This window comes from Anomaloglossus baeobatrachus, chromosome 2 (assembly GCF_048569485.1).
Source record: "Anomaloglossus baeobatrachus isolate aAnoBae1 chromosome 2, aAnoBae1.hap1, whole genome shotgun sequence".
Taxonomy (NCBI): Eukaryota; Metazoa; Chordata; class Amphibia; order Anura; family Aromobatidae; genus Anomaloglossus; species Anomaloglossus baeobatrachus.
Genome location: NC_134354.1, coordinates 112,110,152 through 112,126,474, shown reverse-complemented (window position 1 = coordinate 112,126,474; position 16,323 = coordinate 112,110,152). Strand labels below are relative to the sequence as shown.

The 16,323-nt window shown below is 44.5% G+C and overlaps 1 protein-coding gene across 1 annotated transcript in view; it reads right to left on the bottom strand.

Moving 5' to 3' along the window:
• Positions 1-16,323, bottom strand: part of HIP1 (huntingtin interacting protein 1) — a 269,760-nt gene that overhangs the window by 133,353 nt on the left and 120,084 nt on the right. Inside the window, exons 9-11 of the mRNA XM_075335272.1 lie at positions 8,033-8,090; positions 5,788-5,863; positions 2,190-2,333 (exon numbers count right to left, since the gene is read on the bottom strand). Coding sequence (XP_075191387.1) covers positions 2,190-2,333; positions 5,788-5,863; positions 8,033-8,090 — 278 coding nt within the window. The remainder of the gene's footprint in view (positions 1-2,189; positions 2,334-5,787; positions 5,864-8,032; positions 8,091-16,323) is intronic.

Below are 16,323 nucleotides of genomic sequence, written 5' to 3'. Positions count from 1 at the left end.
CAGTGGGAGATCTCATTGATTGGAATTGGACTCGTAAGTATAGAACAAGCATGGATGTCAATCAGCGTGTATTTATTTCTGGCTCAACCCTAATGCTTTGTGATAAAATTTTCCCACAAAACTATTTAAAGGGAACCTGTCACTAGATTTGGCCCCTATAAGCTGCAGCCACCACCAGTAAGCGCTTATATGCAACATTCTAGAATACTGTATATAAGAGTCCAGGTCGCTCTGTATAACGTAAAAAACTCTTTTATTATACTTACTTAGAGGGCGGTCTAGTTCGATGGGCGTCACTGCTCTCGATCCGGCTGTCCTCCTTCTACCCAGCCCAGTATGGCTGATGTGTCCTACATCATCAACACAGGCCGGCATTGAGGTCCTGCGCAGGCGCACTACGATCTCCCCTGCTGAGCGCAGATCAAAGTAGTGTAATGCAAAGTCGGGAGAAAAGATTAAAGACCGCCTGTACATGCACACTACCATACTTTGGTCTGCCCTCAGCAGGGCAGATAAAAGTGTGTCTGCGCAGGACCGCAATGCCGGGCTATGTGGATGACATAGGACACGTCAACCACACTGGGCTGGGAAGAAGGAGGACGGCGATCGCAGTAGAGAAGAGGCGCCAGACCAGAGAGAGGCAACACCCATAGGACCGGACCGCCCCCTAGGTGAGTATAATAAAAGTGTTTTTTACGTTTATGCTGAGAGGCCTGGGCTCTTATATACAGTATTCTAGAACGCTGTATATAAAAGCTCATTGGTGGTGGCTGTAGCTTATAGTGACCAAATCTGGTGATAGGTTCCCTTTAACAATTTGCTCAGCTCCTAGTATTCATGCCTATAAACCCCCTAACAAACGTGCTCAATAAATGCTAAAAATAAAGAACATATACATAGCAATTTGAAAACGACGGCTGTGCATATAACCCATCTTTTTATCCCTAGGCTTCAAAAGCTGTAAAGAAGGTTACCTGACCATTCTCCTAGCAGCTTCTGCTTAGACGCCATTGCTATTTTATTTGTAGATTACAAACAAATGACGTCAGTGGTTCATCCGCCGCAAAGATAACAAAAAATAATTTAAAGAAGTTACTTCAAGAAAAACACAAGACTGCATTGTCCTGGAGAATCTTCTGCTTCAAAAGTTAAGCGGATATGTCAGTGTCTGTAAGGCCTATTTAAAATGTCAATGCAAACACTGACATTTTGCATGGCCATGTTGAAGGTGCGTATGGCCCATCCGTGTGCTGTGATTTTGGTACACTAGTGTTCACCGTGTGCTATCCGTGATAGCACACGGAGAGCAGGAAATTTTTACTCACCTGTCCCCGGCACTGTTGTCTGCAGTGCTGATGTTTTCGCTGCTGCTGCGTCCAGTGAATATTCATGAGCATAATGAGCGGGCCCTGAAGCAAGTGAAAGCAGCGCCAAAGACAGCAAGGCTGGAGACAGGTGAGTATAGAAATTATTTTATTTCAAAAACACGCATTTTCTCTGGTACGTGTCACACGGATAACATCAGTGTGTAGTCTGTGTGACATCAGTGCTGCCAGAGAAAAACGGACTTGTCTCCACGTGGAACACACGGACACACGTGTGCTCCATACAGACCCAAGGGTCCTGGTGAAAACTCTGATGTGTGCGCATACCCACTGATTTTAAAGGGTCTGTGTATGTCCGTGTCTCAGGTACATATGAAACCGAACGTCATACGTACCGGAATCACTGACGTGTGAAGGTGGCCTAAGACGTTGTGTGCATATGCCCTAATATGATACTGGCATATTGCAATTCATGTAAAATTTAACAAATTAGCTTTAAAATGAACCAGACAGTTGATACATGCTGCCCAATCTGTGGGAAGCATTTATCAACCACTGACTGTATGATCTCGGAGAGGTGCACGTGTAGGTAGAAACCTGTCAATCAAGGCCATCAGGTAGAGAGAAACCACCAGGGACCAGCCTGTCCGACTAGTCTACAGTGCGGCTCCGTCCCTGGCGGCTATTTAAAGTATGGCGCAATGTTTCAGAGTCCAAGATACCTGGCTAATTTTATACAGCCACTGTCCGATATATGTTGTCCACAGATTGGGCAGCATCAGCTGTCAGGTTCACTTTAAGCCAGTCACCGCTTTCTATAGCAGCCATTATCTTTGATATGGGTCAACTAATAATAGTATTTACCTGGTTAGAAGTAGAGTCCATCCCAACAAGATCATCAGTCTCCACTAAGGTTTCGCTGTCAGGTGGGGAATTTTCTGTAGGTATGAGAACCACGGGGCTAATGTGCTCCGATAAGGCCGACGCTCGCAAGAAGTTTGGTGGATTCTACATCAGAAGGGCGCAGAAACACAAAAATATCTGTGTCATGAATCATTTTTATGCAATTAGAAACAATAAATTTGAAACACATTTTAGCCACATTCACACATTGAGTATTTGGTGAGTTTTTTACCTCAGTATTTGTAGTCAAAACCAGGAGAGGAACAATCAGAGGAAAAGTATAATAGAAACATCAGCACCATTTCTGGATTTATCACCCACTCCTGGTTTTGAATACACATACTGAGGTAAAACCTCACCAAATACTCAATGTGTGCACATGGCCTTATAGATCTTGTAAGAGGATGGTATCTATTATATTGGGACATTGTAGATTTACTGGCCACACAGGTAAAGTAGTTGCCCAGAAACTGCAAATGAGCATAGCCTTGCTGCTTGAATCCTACTCCTATTCAGGAAAACCAGACTACATATTCCCAGAGCTCTTTCCATATTAATGGAGGGCATTGATTCTGTCTATTAGTCATAATACTGCTATATCTGTATACTGATAATAGTCTTACTTGGTAAAGGTCAACAGTAGAGTTCCCATAAGCAGCTGTATATGTACAGCAGTATCCAGTGACTGCCAGCCACATGGCTGCACTAATGGTGGGGATCGGAGAAATCTCCTCTCACAGCTGTTTAAAGGGAACCAACCTGCAGGATATTCATATATGAAGGAAATCCAGTGCTATACTGCTGCTAGGATGCTGAATGTAAGCCTAGCTTTTCTTCTGACATTAAATGTTTTATTTCAGAAATATGTGCAAGTAAAGTTCCAGCACTGCACTGCTACTTGATTGACAGGTGCAACAGCAGGGGAATATGTGTGTCGGGTCTTGCTATCTATTCCCGCCCCTGTCTGTCTGCCTGCCCCGGAATTAACATCTATGACGGCGACAGGGGGAGGAAGGTCAGGCAGGCAGACATGGGCAGGAATAGATAGCAAGAACTGAGTGGTCCGAGAAAAAAAAAAGAGACATGTCCGATTTTTAACAGAGGGAGTTGCATCAATAACTGCAATGCAAGCCTACAGTGCCTACAAGTAGTATTCAACCCCCTGCAGATTTAGCAGGTTTGATAAGATGCAAATAAGTTAGAGCCTTCAAACTTCAAACAAGAGCAGGATTTATTAACAGATGCATAAATCTTACAAACCAACAAGTTATGTTGCTCAGTTAAATTTTAATACATTTTCAACATAAAAGTGTGGGTCAATTATTATTCAACCCCTAGGTTTAATATTTTGTGCAATAACCCTTGTTTGCAATTACAGCTAATAATCGTCTTTTATAAGACCTGATCAGGCCGGCACAGGTCTCTGGAGTTATCTTGGCCCACTCCTCCATGCAGATCTTCTCCAAGTTATCTAGGTTCTTTGGGTGTCTCATGTGGACTTTAATCTTGAGCTCCTTCCACAAGTTTTCAATTGGGTTAAGGTCAGGAGACTGACTAGGCCACTGCAACACCTTGATTTATTCCCTCTTGAACCAGGCCTAGGTTTTCTTGGCTGTGTGCTTTGGGTCGTTGTCTTGTTGGAAGATGAAATGACAACCCATCTTAAGATCCTTGATAGAGGAGCGGAGGTTCTTGGCCAAAATCTCCAGGTAGGCCGTGCTATCCATCTTCCCATGGATGCGGACCAGATGGCCAGGCCCCTTGGCTGAGAAACAGCCCCACAGCATGATGCTGCCACCACCATGCTTGACTGTAGGGATGGTATTCTTGGGGTCATATGCAGTGCCATCCAGTCTCCAAACGTCACGTGTGTGGTTGGCACCAAAGATCTCGATCTTGGTCTCATCAGACCAGAGAACCTTGAACCAGTCTGTCTCAGAGTCCTCCAAGTGATCATGAGCAAACTGTAGACGAGCCTTGACATGACGCTTTGAAAGTAAAGGTACCTTACGGGCTCGTCTGGAACGGAGACCATTGCGGTGGAGTACGTTACTTATGGTATTGACTGAAACCAATGTCCCCACTGCCATGAGATCTTCCCGGAGCTCCTTCCTTGTTGTCCTTGGGTTAGCCTTGACTCTTCGGACAAGCCTGGCCTCGGCACGGGAGGAAACTTTCAAAGGCTGTCCAGGCCGTGGAAGGCTAACAGTAGTTCCATAAGCCTTCCACTTCCGGATGATGCTCCCAACAGTGGAGACAGGTAGGCCCAACTCCTTGGAAAGGGTTTTGTACCCCTTGCCAGCCTTGTGACCCTCCACGATCTTGTCTCTGATGGCCTTGGAATGCTCCTTTGTCTTTCCCATGTTGACCAAGAATGAGTGCTGTTCACAAGTTTGGGGAGGGTCTTAATTAGTCCGAAAAGGCTGGAAAAAGAGATAATTAATCCAAACATGTGAAGCTCATTGTTCTTTGTGCCTGAAATACTTCTTAATACTTTAGGGGAAGCAAACAGAATTCTGGTGGTTTGAGGGGTTGAATAATAAATGACCCTCTGAATAAACTTTTCTCAATTTAAAAAAAAAAAAAATAAAAAGAAATGACATTCTTTTTTGCTGCAGTGCATTTCACACTTCCAGGCTGATCTACAGTCCAAATGTCACAATGCCAAGTTAATTCCGAATGTGTAAACCTGCTAAATCTGCAGGGGGTTGAATACTACTTGTAGGCACTGTATGTGTTCGTGAAAAAAAATCGAGTGCGGTACGATTTCACAAATTGACAGAATGGAGAAGTTGAAAAAACATTTTTTTTTCTCCACGTCTCTATGATGCCACTCTGATCAAAGCCTAGTAAGAATAATCAAACTGTTTTTCTCGGATATGGTGAAAACAGTCGTGTCAAACCTATCCTTACAGTTAAAGGGAATTTGTCACCAGATTTTTGTTCCCCATCTGAGAGCAGCATAGTGTAGAGACAGAGACCCTGATTCCAGCAACGTGTCACTTACTGAGCTGTTTTCTGTCATTTTGATAAAATCAAGAGTTTTCTGTGCTGCAGATCTAGCAGTTATACAGAGATCATGAATATGCTGGACTACCTGCAGCAGTCAAGTAGTCCTGTAATGATAGTCTACTGCTGATTAATCAGTGATTTTATCAAAACTACAAAAGGTAAGCCCAGTAAGTGGCCCATCACTGGAATCAGGTTATCTGCCCCTATGTTATGCCGCTCTCAGATTAAGTGGCAAAAACCTGGTGATAGATTCCCTTTAAAATGTGTCAGGTAGACATACAGGCAAGTTTCATCCTTTTATGAAGAATATATGTATTGCCAAAAAAAGTGACAGCATTAATACACAAGCATTGTCACAAAACTGACTCGCCACCCAACACTTGGATCTTACAATAAATGGGTGAAAACTTGTAATCTGAAGCAAATATAATTTCATTTTGCGAACTTCACTGTTCCTTTAATAACTTAATTAAAAAAAAAAAACATTTTTTGTTCTTTTATTATTCCGTAATCATAAGACAAAAATGGTCTTAAAGAATAGAGTCACCTCTGGAAGCTGCGGAATCTGCAGGAGGCGTTTGAAGTATTGCAGGTTACTGGAACGGTAAAACAAATCCTTCAACCTATGAACAGATGAAAACCGAGAATTACATTCCTAATTATAAGGAAATGACTCACTCGTTACAGATCATTGCTGGCACCACACGTCATGATTGTCAGCCTGACAGCAGGTGAGAGAGAAGGAATTACGCCATAATTAAAGGTAAATTTCAATAGAGATTTATTTTTTTTAATATGACATAAATCATATGTCCGTAATCTCCTATACCTAATAATTGCTTAACCTCTTCATGACCATGCGATTTTCCATTATTCATTTTTGTTTTTTGCTCCCCTTCTTCCGAGAACCATAACTTTTTTATTTTTCCGTCAGTCTTGCCATGTGAGGGCTTGTCTTTGTGAGACAGGTTTTACTTTTAAATTAAACCATATGTTTTACCATATAGTATACTGGAAAACGGCAAAAAAAATTCCAGGTGCTGAAAACTTGCAAAAAAAAAGTGCTATTACATGATTTTTGGAGTATTTTATTCACTGTGTTCAGTATATGGTAAAACTGATGTGTGGGTGTGATGCCCCAGGTCGGTACGAGGTTGTAGACACCAAACATGTATAAGTTTACTTTAATCTAAGGGGTAAAAAAAATTCTGAAGTATGTCCAAAAAAGTGGTGCACTTTTTGCGCCATTTTCCACGACCCGTAGCATTCTCATTTTTCAGCATATGGGGCTCAGTAATGGCTTATTTTTTGTGTCTGGAGCTGATGTTTTTAATGGTACAAATTTTGTGCAGATGCTAGTTTTTATCGCCTGTTATTGCATTTTGCAAAAAAATATGTGAAGTCCAAAAAATGTAATTTTGGCGTTCAAAATTTTTTTTGTCACTGCGCCACTTACCAATCAGGTTAATTTATTTTATATTTTGATAAATCGGACATTTCTGAACAAGGCAATACCAAATGTTTGTATATTTTTAATTTTTGTTATAGTTTTATTTTTAATGGTGGGAATGGGGGGGGGAGTTGCACTTTTAGTTTTTTTTAAAAAAATGTAAAACTTTTTCTTTATTTTACTAGTACCCCTAGGGGACTATAAAGATTAGCAGTCTGATCGCTGATTCATTTCTGTTGATCAGAGTAGCACAGCTCTAATCAGCAGAAATGCAGCGTTCCTGTTACAGCTGCTGCTCCATGGGCTCTAACAGGGACTACGTCATGAAAGCGACAAGAGTCATTACCTGACCTGTCGCTACTGTGGCAACCATCGGCTCCCCGTGAACGTGTCACGGGGTTTCCAATAACGGCACGGAAAGGCACGTTCCCTGCTGGGGTAATTTAAATCCTGCTGTCACAGTTTGACAGCAGGATCTAAAAGGTTAACAGGCATGGGTGGATCGTAGATCCACCAGCGCCTGCTTGCCGCACATGTCTGCTGTGCAAATAAGCAGTTGTGCCGTCAGCAGTGATTACCCCAAAATGATTTAAGACATACCGATACCGGTACGTCCTAGTCATGAAGGGGTTAAAGGGGTTGTTTACCACAGTAGACATTTTTTTTTAAATGCATACATTTGGTGCTTTAATATTTTGCACCATTTGTCTTTTACAGGCTCTTTATATTTTATCCACTCCTGGTTTTGGCTTAGAAATACTGAGGTAAAAAACTCACCAAATAATTAACATGTGCACGAGGTCTTCAACTAACTTTATCAGATCGTGTGCGCACGCTGCGTTTTTTGCCGCGGAGTTGCTGCGGTTTTTGCTGCAGAAAAGGTGCAGTTTATGTTCATAACCTTCCTGCAGTCCTTCCCCAGCAGGATTTGCTGCAGAATTTCTGCGGCAAAAATAAGCAACATGTCACTTCTTTTTTGCAGGTACCTGCGGTTTTGCCATTAAAAAATGGTTAAAAACCTCAGGGACCAACCCGCGGAAAAACCGCAACAAACCGCAGTAAAATCGCATGCAGATTTTGAGTACGTTTTTTTGCGGCGGATGCAGGATTCTGCCAGAGGGTGCGTATTTTACTTAAGGAACACATTTTCCCAGTGCGCACAGACCCTTAAGTATGTCCTGTAGATAAAGCAAATATATAATCTGCACCCAACTCAAAGCGCAGAAAAACCTGCATTTTGAAAGCAGCATTTTTACCGCCAAGAGAGCAGGTTATAGCTGCAGAAAAAATACAGTGAAAACTCTGTGTGAACATGGCCTGAATGTAACATTTCAATACTTACTTTTGAAATTGTTCCATAAACCGATCTCGATGACCCTGTAATGTGTCCGTAGGAAGGCCTGAAAGACAAATGGCATTGCTGCTATTATTAAATGACTCTGCTTTAACCATCGTATAATCTGGTTACATACAAGTATATGACATCAGTCACTAGAGACTACAGAATGTTCCTCTCTCGTCACCTGCACCAAGCAAATATTTATTAATCCTTACAAAACCGCCAATTCACATTGAGCTACACTGACACATTTGTGACCAAAATGGAATCGGAGTATTCGGGTGCCTCCAAATGTAAAATTACTCATGAATATTCTACTACACATTGAAATCAACATTCACAAGTTAGATTGAAATAGAAATTGCACAGATTAAAACTGGGTAATTTCCGCTGTTGTTTTTACTACATGTAGCATTAATGACATTGGGTAAAATTTTATCCAGTTTGTTTTTGTAATACACTGCAGATTTTCTACATGCAAATTTGGAAGGAGAAACTGCAGAATATGCACCCTGTGAGAACATACCCTTAGGCTATGTGCCCACGTGAGATTAAACCTGCGGATTTATCTGCGGAAAATCCGCGGATTTTTTAGATTTTCCAGATAAATCCGCAGGTTTCAGCATGTACAGACACTCCCCATGTTATCCTATGGGACAATGGGAGTCCTGTGTCCATGCTGCGGATACGTGCGGCTGCGGAACATGCTGCAGATGTCCCGCAGCCCCATGTAATTGCATGTCAATTCTTTCTGCGGAATTACCTGCGGAAATCCCGGCTCTCCACTATGGAGATAGGGCCAGGACTTCCGCAGGTAAGCCGCATGAATGTCCGCAAGTTTACTGCAGCTATTTCGCTGTACTACCGCAGCTAAAAATAGCTGCGGATTCTGGTGAGCAGCTGCGGGAAACCTGCGGCCGTACCTGCAGATATATCCGCAGGTACAAACACCTGTGGGCACATAGCCTTACTGTTAAAGGGGCTGTTCAGTACTAAAGCCTTTCTAAAGAAGGATTTGGGCTGTACTTTTATTTTAAAAAATATGGTTTCATTAGCTGCATTGTCCCTTTTACCAAGTGCATCTACAGACTTCATAACTGCACTACCAGGATCATTGGCGCCTCTGCTGACGTCACATTCGAATGCCCACCGAGTTTCTGTGGCATCCAAATGCAACATCAGCATTGACTTCTGCTCAATGCACGATCAGTTGGGAGATGAGGAGAGCCCGGGAAGTAAAAAGAATGGCTGATGTTCCATTTGGATGCACCGCAAAAGGGACACTGCAGCTAATCAAAGCATATTAGCAAAGTAAAACTGCACTTTATGGCTTTTTAGAAAAGTTAATTGCAGTAATGGAAAGCCCCTATAATAATCGATCTGAACTATTATAGTTTTATGCGCTGTCCATGTCGGACTCTGTCCACACTACTGAGTCCAACAAACAGCCTATCATGCGCTGCCCGGATCGGCATCTGCAGTTTGCTACTACCGGGTTGGTACCGGGTCTGTAAACACTTAAGAATCTAACAAGCAACCTGGCTTCTATTGAGGAGCTCGGTTCTGCCGGGCGTCAGCAGTTATATCACCACTGCTATGGGCACTTTAGGAGTTAATGCCTCCTAGAGCAGTGTGTGACTTCTCAGAGAACCAGGTTAGGGCTCACTCACACTTGCGCTATTTTGACGCAAACGGAATCCGTCACTAATGTAGTACAGTTCATTTATTTACAGTGGAAGCGTGACATCATGTGGACACAAGCGGGTACTGCATGACACACACACGCGCCATAGTAACGCGCTTCCACTGTAAATAAATGAACTGTACTACATTAGTGACGGATTCCATTTGCGTCAAAATAGCGCAAGTGTGAAACTAGCCTTACTAATCACCACCTTTAGCTGCTCTCCTCCTACTTAAAACTGGGGAGTTTCCTGAGTTATTGCCAAAGATAGTTTCTGCTTGGCTGTTGCGATATCCCCCTGATTGTGGCCATCTTCCTTTTGGTGTCCAGCGACTTGTTATCTGCGCTCTATGAAAGTTCATTGGGGTGACTCTCTCTTTCCTCCTTTTCTTTTTGGCTCTCCTCTGTGGATATTTGCTGTGTGTATAAGTTTCTGTTTTTACCCCCTTGTTTTTGTCTTGTGGGAGGTTTATTACTTTATGTCCAGTCCAGTCCAGCCCATCCCTGGGTGGGTGGTGCGGGGGTATTAGGTCAAGGCCGGACAGGAAACAAGGCCAGGTCAGGAAATCGGGCCCTGACATGCCGTATTGTAGTGTCATATGTTATCACATAGTCCCGTCACAAAATAGTCAACAATAGATTAAAAAAAGGTACTTTAATGGTACCTCTGGGTAGAGGGTGAGCGCAGGGGTTCCAGTCTTAGGGCCAGTATAGGTCACCCTGTGTCCCCTAGTCACCCGTGACATTTTGCCAGGGAAACATTGTATCTTGAAGATTTCGTACTACTCCAAATGAATAAACATCCAAATACTTCAAGCACACATTGGTCCATCAACCCATGAGCTGCTTTGACAGAGCAACTCTCCAGTCTGCCAAATAGAGACAGGTCCCAAGACAGTGACTTCTATGAATACTATACACCACAACAGAGTATTTGGACAAGGGCTGTTATCATGGGACAACCCCCCTATTAGAAAATACTGTTGTTACATTAACATTCCTGGGCATTTATAATTGTAATATGGGCTGACTATTATATAATACTTTTAGGTTAGGGCTACATGATTCCAACACCCTCTAACACCAGGACAGAAATCTCCATCAACACACGTAAATAAAGCGGGCTTTACACGCTACGATATATCTTACAATATGTCGTCGGGGTCACGTCGTTAGTGACGCACATCCGGCCTCGTTTGACATATCGTAGCATGTGACAGCTACGAGCGAGTGTGAACGAGCAAAAATACTCACCTTATCGTTGCTCGTTGACACGTCGCTCATTTTCAAAATATCGAACGTCCTTCTGCGCGCCGGTTGTTCATTGTTTCCGAGGCAGCACACATCGCTCCGTGTGACACCCCCGGGAACGATGAACTGCAGCTTACCTGCGGCCGCCGGCAATGCGGAAGGAAGGAGGTGGGCGAGATGTTACGTCCCGCTCATCTCCGCCTCTCCGCGTCTATTGGCTGGCGGCTGTGTGACGCCGAACATCCCTCCCCCTTCAAGAAGAGGATGTTCGCCGCCCACATCGAGATCGTTCGGAAGGTAAGTACGTGTGACGGGGGTTACTGACTTTGTACGACAGGGGTAACAAATTGCCCGTGCCGCACAAACGATGGGGGCGGGTGCGATCGCACATGAAATTGATGCTTGTAAAGCAGCCTTAAGGCACATAGTACATGAATGCTACTATAGATCCCACCCAACTAGAGTACCTAAAGTATAAATAAGTGTTGATGCAAAAAAAATGTACATAGAAACGATCCATTTAATCAATAATGGATTCTGTCTTACACATAAAAAAAACCACATTAAGTGCAAATCCCGACCATGTGGAAATCATCCCATCACTAAATCCTATGTCTCAGGTCCCCACCACTGATGCCAACACAAATGTTTTTTTTAGAAAAGATTTTTAAGGTGATTAATACCACTGTATGGCACCCATCTGAAGCACCTAATCTGTGCACAGGTTTACGCTATGTGGAAATGGAGTTTTTGAAAAAATTACAGTGGAAACCACTTCGGAAAATGCTCTTTTTGGGCAGTTTTTTTCCCTGAAGCAGTTGTCAAGAAATTCCGAAGCATTAGGAAAGAAGGATTTTTTTCCTGAAGTGTTTTTTGTAGCATTTTGAATGGCCAGTGCCTAATTTGGAGTGGATTCCATTGGAATCTGCTTCCAAGAAGTGAAATGCACTCTCCTTTTTCCAACTAGCATTTTCCAAAACCTGAAGTGGAAAAAAATGCTTAAAAACAACTCTGCATAGGAACAGAAGTAAAGGGGTTGTCTGGTCTAAAATCACAAGTCTGGAGCCACTCCATTTGATTCCACATTTATGAATCCCCACAGTGCACACACTGCGCGCTGTGAGGATTCTACAGTGTTAGAGCCAGGAACAGTGGTCTTGGTTAGAGCCAGGCCAGAATCCAACTAGATGGGTGCAACCTCGCTCAGTACACTTGCATCGAGCCAGACTGAGCCCTTCCAGTCAAGTTCTGGCCTGGAGTGTACATATCACACACTCGTGACCACTGTTCCCGGCTCTGACACTGGAGAACCCTCACAGTACGCAGTGTGTGCACTGTGAGGATTCATAAATCTGGAGTCAAATAGAGCAGCTCCAGACTTGTTATTTTAGACAAGACGTCCTCCCTAACAAGTAATTGAATATGAAGAAGTTCAAGCATTTTTTAGATGATCTTTCTGGTGTTTTTTGGAGTAGCTCTTCTCTAACACATCTTACTGTAGGAACATGATTAATAAGTAAATTCACACATAGAAGAGCTAAAACATTTTTTAAATGATATTTCTGTTTTTCTGGGAGCGGCTCCTTTCTTTAAACTCAATCCTACGTCTGGTGTAATTCTGGACTGCTACAACAATCATTTCTGTAATATAATGGGTTAAATACAGAGACTATCTATTGATTGGGGTCCTGTGTGACTGGGATTTACTGGAAGAGACTTGCTGACTTCTCACTGACACATTTTAGGACAGAGTTTTTCCTGCTTAGTCTCCTCAAAATCAATTCCTTTGTATATATTATGAAAGTAAAAACTGAAGTCGTCAGAAGGGCTCACTCCACCTTCTCCCGGGGACCGAATACTACTAACATGGAAAGGTCTGCAGAGATTTATAGACATGACAGAGACTACTGAATCTGCAGCCCGCACTGTTGAGACACAGATCACTTACAGATTCTTTTATTACTAACCCTTTACCCAAATATAAAGAGAAATTCAAACCTGGAATAACTCAGAAAGCTTCTGAAGATCTTACACGAAGCTCTCACTCCAGCAATAAAAGGTAATGACTAAGCAACACAAAAGTGTCAAGAAAAATGGCCTACATGTAACTGTTTTAAGCACATCTGCATCATGTCAGTACTGATTTAAAGCCCATATATACTGGCTGATAATCGCTAAATGACTTTTCCTGATTATCAGCCAGTGGAAACATATTACTATTGGGTGACTGAACTGTTTATGACGGTATACAGGTCTGCGTTCTAGGCAGCACATGAATGGGATATATGCTGCCGAGAACATGATGCTATATGGGATCACACCAATCATATTAGCAAAATTCTTCGCAATATATTTTTTGTAATCCCACCTGAATAGCCAGTCAATGAATTAATGATTGACTTGGCGATCAGAATCAGCTAATCTGACTGGACCTTTAGGGGTACTTTGCACGCTGCGACATCGCAGGCCGATGCTGCGATGCGAGCGCGATAGTCCCCGCCCCCGTCGCAGCAGCGATATCCTTGTGATAGCTGCCGTAGCGAACATTATCGCTACAGCAGCTTCACATGGACTCACCTGTCCTGCGACCGTCGCTCTGGCCGGCGACCCGCCTCCTTGTTAAGGGGGCGGGTCATGCGGCGTCACTGCGACGTCACACGGCAGGCGGCCAATAGGAGCGGAGGGGCAGAGATGAGCAGGATGTAAACATCCCGCCCACCTCCTTCCTTCCGCATATCCTACGGAAGCCGCAGTGACGCCGGTAGGAGATGTTCCTTGCTCCTGCGGCTTCACACACAGCGATGTGTGCTGCCGCAGGAGCGAGGAACAACATCGGACTGTCGCGTCAGCGTAATTATGGATTACGCCGACGCTGCACCGATGATACGATTACGACGCTTTTGCGCTCGTTAATCGTATCATCGAGCCTTTACACACTACGATGTCGCATGCGATGCCGGATGTGCGTCATTTTCAATTTGACCCCACCGACATCGCACCTGCGATGTCGTAGTGTGCAAAGCCCGCCTTAGTCATGGACAATGACAACAATTTCAATTTGCAGTTTGACGGATATATGTACATACAACATATATATATACTTGAAAAGAAGGGAATTTTGTTTACTTACCGTAAATTCCTTTTCTTCTAGCTCCAATTGGGAGACCCAGACAATTGGGTGTATAGCTATTGCCTCTGGAGGCCACACAAAGTATTACACTTAAAAGTGTAAGGCCCCTCCCCTTCTGGCTATACACCCCCAGTGGGATCACTGGCTCACCAGTTTTAGTGCCAAAGCAAGAAGGAGGAAAGCCAATAACTGGTTTAAAGACCAATTCAATCTGAGGAAACATCGGAGAACTGAACCATACCACATGAACAACATGTGTACCCGAAAAAACAGAAAAACCCCGAGAAAACAGGGCGGGTGCTGGGTCTCCCAATTGGAGCTAGAAGAAAAGGAATTTACGGTAAGTAAACAAAATTCCCTTCTTCTTTGTCGCTCCATTGGGAGACCCAGACAATTGGGATGTCCAAAAGCAGTCCCTGGGTGGGTAAAAGAATACCTCATGATAGGGCCGTCAAACGGCCCTCTCCTACAGGTGGCCAACCGCCGCCTGAATGACTTATCTACCTAGGCTGGCGTCTGCCGAAGCGTAGGTATGCATCTGATAATGCTTGGTAAAAGTAAGTAGACTCGACCAGGTGGGTGCCTGACACACCTGCTGAGCCGTAGCCTGGTGCCGTAATGCCCAGGATGCACCCACGGCTCTGGTAGAATGGGCCTTCGGCCTTGAGAGAACCAGAAGCCCAGTAGAACTGTAGGTTTCAAGAATTGGTTCCTCGAGCCCCCGAGCAAGGGTGGATCTGGAAGCTTGCGACTGTTTACGCCGACCAGCGACAAGGACAAAGAGTGCATCCGGGTGGCGCAGGAGCGCCATGCGGGAAGTAGAACCTGAGTGCTCTCACCAGAACCAACAGATGCAAATCTTTCTGAAATTGATGGACTGGACGAGGACACAAAGAAGGTGAGGTGATATCCTGATTGATATGAAAATGGGATACCACCTTAGGGAGAAATTCCGGAACCGGACGCAGAACTACCCTGTCCTGGTGAAGGACCAGGAAGGGAGTTTGTATGAGAGCGTTGCTAGCTCGGAAACTCTCCTAAGAGACGAGACCGTTACTAGAAGGCCACTTCCCGTGAAAAACGGGAAGGGAGACATCCTTCAAAGGCTCGAAAGGCGGCATCTGGAGAGCAATTAGAACCTTGTTCAGATCTCAGGGCTCTAACGGCCGCTTGTACGGAGTGCTGAGAAGACAAACTCCCCGTAGGAACGTGCGTACCTGAGGAAGTCGTCGTTTCTGAAAAAATACAGATAGCGCTGAGACTTGTCCCTAAAGGGAACTGAGCGACAACCCATTTTCCTACCTAGATTGCAGGAAGGAAGGAAACATAGACGATGCAACCGGCCAGGGAGAAACACCCTGCGCCGAGCACCGAGATAAGAACATCTTCCACGTCCTGTGGTCAATCTTGGCGGACGTTGGTATGCTAGCCTGTCTCATGGTGGCAACCACGTCCTGAGGTAATCCTGACGACACTAGGTTCCAGGACTCAATGCCACACCATCCGGTTGAGGGCCGTAGAATTCAAATGGAAGAATGGCCCTTGAGACAGCCAGTCTGATTGGTCTGGTAGTGCCCCCGGTTAGCCTACCGTGAGGCACCACAGAACCGAGTACCACAACATCCTCGGCCAATTTGTAGCGACGAGGATGGCGCGGCCGCAGTCGGTCTTGATCTAGCGCAGTACTCTGGGCAACAATGCCAGAGGTGGCACCTAAGGTAGCTGGAACTGCGACCAATGCTGAACTAAGGCGTTTGCCGCCAGAGCTCGATGATTGTGAAACCGTGCCATGAAGCTGGCACATTGTTGTTGTGCCGTGACGCCATTAGATCGACGTCCGGCCTCTGTCAGCGGCGCCAGATCTCCTGAAACCCGTCCGGGTGAGGAGACCATACTCTTTCGGCCACACCTCAGCGACTTAGGAAGTCAGCTTCCTAGTTTCCACACTTGGGATGTGAATTGTGGATATGGTGGATGCCGTGTCTTCCACCCACATCAGAACCTGCCGGACTTCCTGGAAGGCTTGCCGGTTGCGCGTTCTTCCTTGGTGGTTGATGTATGCCACCGCTGTGGAGCTGTCCGACTGAAGTCGGATATGCTTGCTTTCCAGCCGCTGTTGGAAGGATTGTAGGGCAAGATACACTGCTCTGTGTTCAAGAACATTGATCTGAAGAGTGGACTCTTGCTGAGTCCACGTACCCTGAGCGCTGTAGTGGAGAAAAACTGCTC